Consider the following 9,758-nt stretch of genomic DNA (forward strand, 5'->3'; position numbering starts at 1 on the left):
TTAAGCGGTTTTGCTTTCTCATTTATATTTCCAGTTTCCACTATCTGGAGGACGCTGATCCCTATCTGCCTACACGTGCCATTTCATTATTCAGGATTCAGTTCCACTGCCACTTCTTTGGAAAAGCTTTCTTTGGCAGTTTCCTTGCAGTTTGTGCTGACTTCTTTGTTTTACTATAGCATCCTTTGCATACTTGATTATAGAACTTAGCACATGTGTGTATACATATTTGTCACGCACTCAACTGTGACTCCCCCCAGGGACAAGAGTCATGACCTTGCTCTTCATGTTCCCTGATGGTAGACCTCGAATGAGTGTATGCTGAATGAGTATGATATTGATGTGCGTTCTTCAGATATCTTCCACTACCATAATTGTGGTAGAAAGGCTATAGCAGAGGCCCAAAAGCATTCTGCTGAAGTTTTGCAAATATCAAAGAAGCTAGATGATAGGTTAAAACCAATTCTCAGATAAAGGGATCATGGACAAATCAAAGACATTTTTGATCATGACAATCAAAGACAGCCATTGTTCTTGAGGAACCAGAGAAGTTTGAACATGGAGAGTACTGAATGTCAGTTCGTTTTGGAATAGAGGCTCCTCTAAGGTTTATTACAGTCGTGTACTTGCGCTTATCCTGTGGTGATTGAAGTGGCAAGGATTTGGAGATTAGAGATTTCTGTCTCATATTTACATATTCCCACATTCTACCTAAATTCACACTTTGGAAGAGGATGGTGAAATGGGTTGTTCTTGCTATCTTTCTGAATGTGTTCTTTTGTTCCCTTTGTTTTGGGGCAGCCAGTGACATTTGGGTTTAATTAGCTTCCATTAAAAAGTATTTTATCCTACATTAATAATTAATGCTAATGGTCTTTTATATTTGTCCAAAGCTTTGTGTTGTTGGACTTGAATTACATGAATAGCAGAGTTGAGCACCTGTAGAAGTAATATACTTTCCACTACAGCAAAACGACTTGGGAAGAGCAAAGGGAACACAAGACAGGGTCTCTAGTTGCTGAAGCAAAGATAATGGTTAATGGTTATTTTCCTCTTATTGCTGCTTTTATTGCTTATTTATAACTTTGTGAATGTGTATGTGAAAGTAACATACACTTAACTGTAGAAAATTTGGAAACCATAGAAAAAAATTGTGTGTAAAAATGAGATGGTTGTGAGAGGAGCACATACCCATAACCACACCAGCTTGAGGCAACCATGTTAATACATTGATAGATTTCCTTCTAGTCTTTTTTTGCTATGTACCCTCCACCCTTTACTTAGGGTTTAAATAATAATAAAACAAACACCCATGTATACACTACCATGCTTGAGAAATTTCATTTTGTTAATGTAGTATTGAACCTAAATCTTCTTTTTCCTTTAGGAAATGGATCAGACAATGGCTGCCAATGCTCAGAAGAATAAATTCTTGATTGATGGGTTTCCAAGAAATCAAGACAACCTTCAAGGTTGGAACAAGACCATGGATGGGAAGGCAGATGTATCTTTCGTTCTGTTTTTTGACTGTAATAATGAGGTAATGAAAATCTTCATCTGCCCATGTAGGGTTTAAGCAACTGTTAGTCAACTATTGGAAAAAAACAAAGGAATTTTTTAGTTACATTTTATATTGGCAGCAGTGTTTTTTGAATTGGTGGATTGGATGGACAGAACAGCACTGTCTTGCTGTTGGAGTATTAAAAACTATTTGGCATTGGCAGCCTTGGGGAGCTAAATTTTCCTTTATTTTCAAAATAACAAGAATCAGTTTTGATTTTTAAAAAATAAGAACTGACATACATAATAATATTAGGTAAGAAGCTGAACTACTTTCTTAGGTAGACATTATTATCAAAGAGTATCTTGCCTTAGGGTGTTGTTTACTGGAAGAGAAACACGTTTCTGAGAAGTTGGGAAAACTTTCTGTTTTAAAGAAACATACAGGGACAGGTGTGGTGGCTCACGCCTGTAATCCTAGCACTTTGGGAAGCCAAGGCAGGCGATCACCTTAGGTCAGGAGTTCAAGACCAGCCTGGCCAACATGTGGAACCCTGTCTCTACTAAAAATACAAAAATTAGCCTGGCGTGGTGGCACACGCCTATAATCCCAGCTACGTGGGAGGCTGAGGCAGGAGAATTGCTTGAACTTGGGAGGCAGAGGTTGCAGTGAGCCAAGATTGCGCCACTGCACTCCAGCCTGGGCAACAGAGCAAGACTGTCTCAAAAAAAGAAAAAAAAAAAGAAATGTACAGGATAGCCTGATTTGTCTTAAGAGTGAAATGATCTTGAAAAAAGCAAAAAAATGTACTTTTCTTTCTGGTAGTTCTAATAACGAAGTCAGACATACTTTTGAATAACTAAATACATTTCTCAGAATCATTTAATTAAGAAGCCTGAAGTAGTTAGTACCTTGAAGGAAGTTGATTGTTCTTAGGTTGAACTGTAAATGTGCCTCTGGTGGAGCGACTTGCTACGGCCTTTGCGTTATTTTATTTTATTTTATTTTTATTTTATTTTATTTTATTTTATTTTATTTTATTTTCTTTTCTTTTATTTTCTTTTCTTTTCTTTTTTTTCTTTTCTTTTCTATTTTATTTTATTTGAGATGGAGTCTTACTTTCTTGCCCAGGCTGGAGTGCGGTGGCATGATCTCAGCTCACTGCAACCTCCCGATTTCAAGCAGTTCTCCTGCCTCAGCCTCCCAAGTAGCTGGAATTACAGGCGTGCACACCACGCCTAGTTAATTTTTGTATTTTTAGTAGAGACAGCGTTTTGCAATGTTGGCCGGGCTTGTCTCGAACTCCTGACCTCAGGTGATCCACCTGCCTTAGCCTCCCAGAGTGCAGAGCCTCCCAGGGATTGTAGGCATGAGCTACCATGCCTGGCCTTTTGCATTGTTTTAAAACGCAACTCTCGTCTTCCAACCCCCAAAAATATGTTTTCATTTACCCTTCAAAGTTAACTTTAGAATGTTACCACAGCTTTATAACTAAGGAATGTTTATTCACAATTAACAAGGGATGCTTTATTCAAATGCAAATATGTTGACTCAAATATTTGGAAATTTATGGAATTATCAAAAAGCAGGCAAAAATGAAACAAAATTTGAGGCATGTAATTCATACCTAATAAGTTAATAATAGATCTGAGATGGGACCGTACACATACAGATCTTTTTATTGCAGTTTGAAAAAAAATACACAGGAAAAACTGAGTCATGAATGAATTCTTATTATGCTCTGTACTTATTTAACCTAGTTTATATAAATTGAACCACATGTTTAATTTTAAAAGGACTTTGCATGTTGATTAATGAATTAGACACACTGGGTTTATTGCAGGGGTTTTTTTGGTCATCTCTTTAAACTCTTGTTTTCTTTTCAGGTTAAAAGAATGGCAAATTCATATCTTTATGTTTTTGATAACTTTATATCTCTTTTTAGATCTGTATTGAACGATGTCTTGAGAGGGGAAAGAGTAGTGGTAGGAGTGATGACAACAGAGAGAGCTTGGAAAAGAGGTACTTTGCAGTTTTTACATACAACCACTTCAATCCCAGACCTGCCCTATTTGGTATAGAAAAAAAGAGTCACATTTAAACATGTAAAATGGCTTGTTTAAGATGTTAAGTCAATCGGTCGGGGCAGATCCAGTGTTCTGTGAGCTCTTCTATAACATATAGAAGAAAGGATAGATACCTAGAACCTTGCAATATTTACTTTTGCAGAATTCAGACATACCTTCAGTCAACAAAGCCAATTATTGACTTATATGAAGAAATGGGGAAAGTCAAGAAAATAGATGCTTCTAAATCTGTTGATGAAGTAAGTGTTCCTAGCCTGTCTTTAAAAAAATATGTCAAATAAAAACGTGATTATTTGTTTTGGGGTAGGCAGGAGAAAAAGAAATACTATCACAGATTAGTTAGTTTTTCAAGACACTGGAAGCCGGGCATGGTGGCTCATGCCTGTAATCCCAGCACAGGAGTTCGAGACCAGCCTGGGCAACATACTGGGACTCTGTCTCTTAAAAAAAAAAAAAAAAATGAAAAGAAGACACTGGGGACTAAATGAAAAATTAGGGTTTTTTTCCTATCTGGGTGAAACCTAAAATGAGGTTTACAACTTCAAACTTGTTCTTCATGAGAAATGGGTGGTTTATGAATTCTGAACTTGCTCCCAAGCACTAGAAAACTGGTATTTTAAGAAATGTGAGTTGGATCACATGAATGGCAAGTCATCTAGCTCAAGAGCTCCAGGCTTCTTTCTTCTGCCACAGAACAAATAGCACCACAGGTGGAAGGTTTCCATGACTTACCACTTCTCTCTTTTTTCATAAATAGTGATCTCTGAATTGTGGTTTGCAAGCCCAACAAAATTTCTAGTGTCTCTTAATGAACCTAACCTCCCTTTCCCCGATTCCCTGGATCTTCATCCTCTTATAGTCATAAGATAAAAAAGAATGGCCCGGGGAAGAAGATTCAGGGAATCTTTTTTCAATCCATTCACACTTTGTATAGAGGTGATGTAATACATGAGAAAACTGTGTTTTAGAATCAGAACTAAGAAGCCACTTCAGTTTATATTTTATCAAATTATTGGTAGCCTATCAAGAATATTTTGTCCTAAAAGCACTAATTGAATGTAATATAGTCATAACTTTATGTATTATTTATATAATATTACTGTCTAAAGTAAAATAGATGAAACTAAGTATGTGATTTTAAAAAATGAATCATTTTGAAAATTAATGTAAATTTGATTTTTTTTATGTGAACTTGTTTGGAGATGGAGTCTATTTTTTATTTTATTTTATTTATATATATTTTTTGAGACAGTGTCTCGCTCTGTTGCCCAGGCTGGAGTGCAGTGGTGTGATCTCGGCTCACTGCAACCTCCATCTCCTGGGTTCAAGTAGTTCTCCTGCCTCAGCCCCCTGGGTAGCTGGACGCCTGCCACTACACCCGGCTGATTTTTGTATTTTTAGTAGAGAGGGGTTTCGCCATGTTGGCTAGGCTGGTCTTGAACTTCTGACCTCAAGTGATCTGCCCACCTCGACCTCCCAAAGTGCTGGGATTACAGATGTGAGCCACCACGCCCAGCCAAATTTGATTATTTTTAATAAGAACTTAACTGTATGGTATTTTAACAGTGCCTGCTTTTAAAATTATTATCATCTTTTTCCTTTACAGGTTTTTGATGAAGTTGTGCAGATTTTTGACAAGGAAGGCTAATTCTAAACCTGAAAGCATCCTTGAAATCATGCTTGAATATTGCTTTGATAGCTGCTATCATGACCCCTTTTTAAGGCAATTTTAATCTTTCATAACTACATCTCAATTAGTGGCTGGAAAGTACATGGTAAAACAAAGTTAATTTTTTATGTTCTTTTTTTTTGGTCACAGGAGTAGACAGTGAATTCAGGTTTAACTTCATCTTAGTTATGGTGCTCACTAAACAAAGAAGGGTATCAGCTAGTTTTTTTTTAATTCAAAAAGAATATCCCTTTTATAGTTTGTGCCTTCTGTGAGCAAAACTTTTTAGTACGCATATATATCCCTTTAGTAATCACAACATGTTAGGATTTAGGGATACCCGCTTCCTCTTTTTCTTGCAAGTTTTAAATTTCCAACCTTAAGTGAATTTGTGGACCAAATTTCAAAGGAACTTTTTATGTAGTCAGTTCTTGCACAATGTGTTTGGTAAACAAACTCAAAATGGATTCTTAGCAGCGTTTTAGTATTTATCAAATAACTGACCATTTACTATAGAAAGGTGAAAAAACTTAAGCTTTGTTTTACTACAACTTGTACAAAGTTGTATGACAGGGCATATTCTTTGCTTCCAAGATTTGGGCTGGGGGCACTAGGGGTTCAGAGCCTGACAGAATTGTCAGCTTTATTCTGACATAATCTAAGGGTATGGGGCAAGGATCACATCTAATGCTTGTGTTCCTTATACTCTGTTATATAGTATTATTCATGATTCAGCTGATCTTAACAAAATTCCTAGCAGTGGAACCTTGAAATGCATGTGGCTAGATTTATGCTAAAATGATTCAGTTAGCATTTTAGTAACACTTCAAAGTTTTTTTTCTTTGTTTTCTAGACTTAATAAAAGGTTAGAATTAATTAGAAGAAGCAATCTAGTTAAATTTCCCATTTGTGTTTTATTTTCTTGAATACTTTTTTCATAGTTATTTGTTTAAAAAGATATAAAAATCATTGCACTTTGGTCAGAAAATTAATAAATATATCTTATAAATGTTTGATTCCCTTCCTTGCTATTTTTATTCAGTAGATTCTTGTTTGGCATCATGTTGAAGCACCAAAAGATAAATGATTTTTGAAAGGCTATAGAGCCCAAAGGAATATTCTTTTACATCAATTCTTCCTTTAAAAATCTCTGAGAAATTTGTTTTCGCCTTACTTTTTTTTTCCTCTGTCACCTAAGTGGTATCCAAGATTCTTAATATGAGATTTAAAATCTTAAAATGTTTCTTATTTTCAGCACTTAGGTCATTTGGTACACAGGGTCAAATAGGGCAAATAATTTTGTCTTTGTATACTTAGATTTGATATTTAAAGTCACTGGAAATAGGACAAGTTAATGGATGTTTTTATATTTTAATAGAATCATTTCTATGTGTTATGAAATTCACTTATTAATGATAAATTTTTCAACATACTTGCCATTAGAAAACAAAGTATTGCTAAGTACTGTAACATACTGGCCACCAAAATTCGTATTGAGATTATCTTGGTTTCTTGTAAGAGATAGGAATGAGTTCTTACCTAGTGTTGCAGTCCAGCAAATACAGAGGTGGTTTAATCAAACAACTCTAGTGTGAAGCAAGAGTAAAGACTAAGGTTTTGAGAGCATTCCTACTCACATAAGTCAAGAAATCTGTCAGATAGGAATCTAAGTATTTATAGTGAGATTGTGAAAGCAACCTTAAAGTTTTGAAGGACTGTTGAGACTAGGTGCTTTGCTTCCTTTCCTCAGATATCTTTCTGTGGCATTTGAGAACAGAAACCAAGAAACACGGTAATTACTAAATTATGAGGCTTTGCTTTTTGTTTGCTTTTAAGTAGAAAAACATGTTGGCAACGTTGAGTTTTGGAGTTGATTGAGGTAATCAGACTTAACTAGTTTTGTCATTCCATTTGTTAAAGATACAGTCACCAAGAATTTTTTGAGTTTTTTGAAAGACCCCAATTTAAGCCTTGCTTATTTTTAAAAATTAAGTTATTTCCATTCAGTGATGTTGGATGTATATGAATTATTTAGTAAATAATCTCAATAAATTTTGTGCTGTGGCCTTTGCTATTTGTTGGTTCAGATGTCTGTTCTCTAAGCATATTGAAGATCAAGAAGTATCCTATTTAATATGTGGGTTCTCACACTACAAAAGCAGAGTTCAGGACTGTCGATGCAAAGAGTCAAATTCTGTAAAATATTTGAAGATATTTATTCTAAGCCAAATATGAGTGATGAGTGGCTTGTGACACAGTCCGCAGGAGATCCTGAGAACATGTGCATATGGTGGTCGGTGTGCAGCTTGTTTTTATACATTTTAGAGAGACATGAGACATCAGTCAATACAGGTAAGATGTATACATGGTTCAGTCCAGAAAGGTGGGACAACTGGAAGCAGGAGTGGGGAAAGCTTCCAAGCCTTAGGCAGATTCAAAGATTTTCTGATTGGCAATTGGTTGAAAGAGTTTATGTAAATAGAAAGGCATGTCTAGGTTGATACAGGGTTTGTTGGAGACCAAGGTTTTATCATGCAGATGAAGACTTCAGGTAGCAGGCTTCAGAGAAAATAGATTGTAAATGCTTCTTATTAAGAGTCTGTTCTAGGCCGGGCACGGTGGCTCAAGCCTGTAATCCCAGCACTTCGGGAGGCCGAGACGGGCAGATCACGAAGTCAGGAGGTCGAGACCATCCTGGCTAACCTGGTGAAACCCCATCTCTACTAAAAAAATACAAAAAACTAGCCGGGCGAGGTGGCAGGCGCCTGTAGTCCCAGCTACTCGGGAGGCTGAGGCAGGAGAATGGCCTAAACCCGGGAGGCGGAGCTTGCAGTGAGCCGAGATCGAGCCACTGCACTCCAGCCTGGGCGACAGAGCGAGACTCCATCTCAAAAAAAAAAAAAAAAGAGTCTGTTCTATCAGTAATTTCAAAAGGGAGGTGAGGTATAATGAGGCATGTCTGGCTCTCCCTTCCCATCATGGCCTGAAACTAGTTTTTCAGATGAACTCTGGAATGCCCTTGGCCTAGAGGAAGGGTCCATTCAGATGGTTGTAGGGGCGCTTAGAATTTTATTTTTGCTTTACAGGATCCAGGAAAATTTTTCATCCTGTTTTTGTGTTTTGGCTTAAGCAGAAAGCATGATTTTATCCCATTCCTTCAAGAAGTAATCTCCACTGAGACACAAGCAGCCTATTTCATTACCTACCAGCAGCATCAATCACTTATCTCTTTTGGGGGAAGATGACAGTAAACAATGTATATCAGGATGTGGGCTTTTTGTGGACTTTCGGCTTTACTCTTGTAATTTAAGTGGTTCACAAACATTCCAGTGGTCCCTGGAGATAATAGTGGCTGTAAGTACTGGGCAGATGAGGTTAGCATCTTCTCCCTGGAGGTTTAGTTGTCATCTTCAAACAACTACTAATTGCACACGCAAATAGTGCTAAAAACACTTTTTCTGGCCGGGCGTGGTGGCTCACGCCTGTAATCCCAGCACTTTGGGAGGCCGAGGCAGGTGGATCATAAGGTCAGGAGTTTGAGACCAGCCTGACCAACATGGTGAAACTTTGTCTCTACTAAAAATAAAAAAAATTAGCCAGGCATGGTGGCGGGCACTTGTAGTCCCAGCTACTCGGGAGGCTGAGGCAGGAGAATGGCGTGAACCCGGGAGGCGGAGCTTGCAGTGAGCCAAGATTGCGCCACTGCACGCCAGCATGGGTGACAGAATGAGACTCCGTCTCAAATAAACAAACAAACAAAAAATATTTTCTGCCTTCCAGGAGGTTTTGTTTTTTGTTTGTTTGTTTGTTTTCTAAAACATTTGATATAGATAGACCTTCCAATGTCTTCTGTTGGTTAACTTTAATCATTCTTAGGTATTCTATTTCAGTTCTCCCTAGCCCACCTGCATACTTCTGCTAAATTAAGTGTTCCTTAATTGTAAACATTTATTTTTAATGAAAGAAAGGAAGCTCATTAATTTTGTACCAAAGAGAAAGGAAAACAATGGTCCTAATCACTTACTCCTTTATTTCCTCATCCCTGAGGCCAATGTAAATACTCACTTGGATTCAGGTATGCTTTTCTTTGGCTGGGTGTAGTGACTGTGTTTGTGATGTTACTCTTGGACCTCAGATAAGCCTGGAAGGTCACTATCTTTCCTGTTGTGAGAGAGCTGAAGGACGAAGTTGAATTTCTGGCTGCTGCCATATACCTGATGTCAACTGTACCATATCTAGATTATCACTCAGGTTCACACCTTTATGGGAATGCCTTTATGGGAGTTTTTTTGTTTGTTTGTTTTTTGAGATGGAGTCTCGCTCTGTTGCCCAGGTTGGAGTGCAGTGGCGCGATCTCCACTCACTGCAAGCTCTGCCGCCTTCCGGGTTCACGCCATTCTCCTGCCTCAGCCTCCCTAGAAGCTGGGACTACAGGCACCCGCTACCACACCCGGCTAATTTTTTTTGTATTTTTAGTAGAGACGGGGTTTCACTGTGTTCG

At 37.7% G+C, this 9,758-nt stretch overlaps 1 protein-coding gene across 2 annotated transcripts in view; it reads left to right on the top strand.

Annotated features, from left to right (window-relative positions):
* The window catches only part of CMPK1 (cytidine/uridine monophosphate kinase 1), a 43,728-nt gene extending 36,397 nt beyond the window's left edge, over nt 1-7,331 (top strand). For both annotated transcript variants that reach the window (XM_025389129.1, XM_025389136.1), the window contains 4 exons: nt 1,388-1,540; nt 3,447-3,523; nt 3,731-3,827; nt 5,195-7,331. In XM_025389129.1, the coding sequence (XP_025244914.1) occupies nt 1,388-1,540; nt 3,447-3,523; nt 3,731-3,827; nt 5,195-5,236 (369 nt within the window). In that variant the 3' untranslated portion in view covers nt 5,237-7,331. The remainder of the gene's footprint in view (nt 1-1,387; nt 1,541-3,446; nt 3,524-3,730; nt 3,828-5,194) is intronic.
* The last annotated feature ends 2,427 nt before the right edge of the window (nt 7,332-9,758 follow it).

Source organism: Theropithecus gelada, chromosome 1 (genome assembly GCF_003255815.1).
Source record: "Theropithecus gelada isolate Dixy chromosome 1, Tgel_1.0, whole genome shotgun sequence".
Taxonomy (NCBI): Eukaryota; Metazoa; Chordata; class Mammalia; order Primates; family Cercopithecidae; genus Theropithecus; species Theropithecus gelada.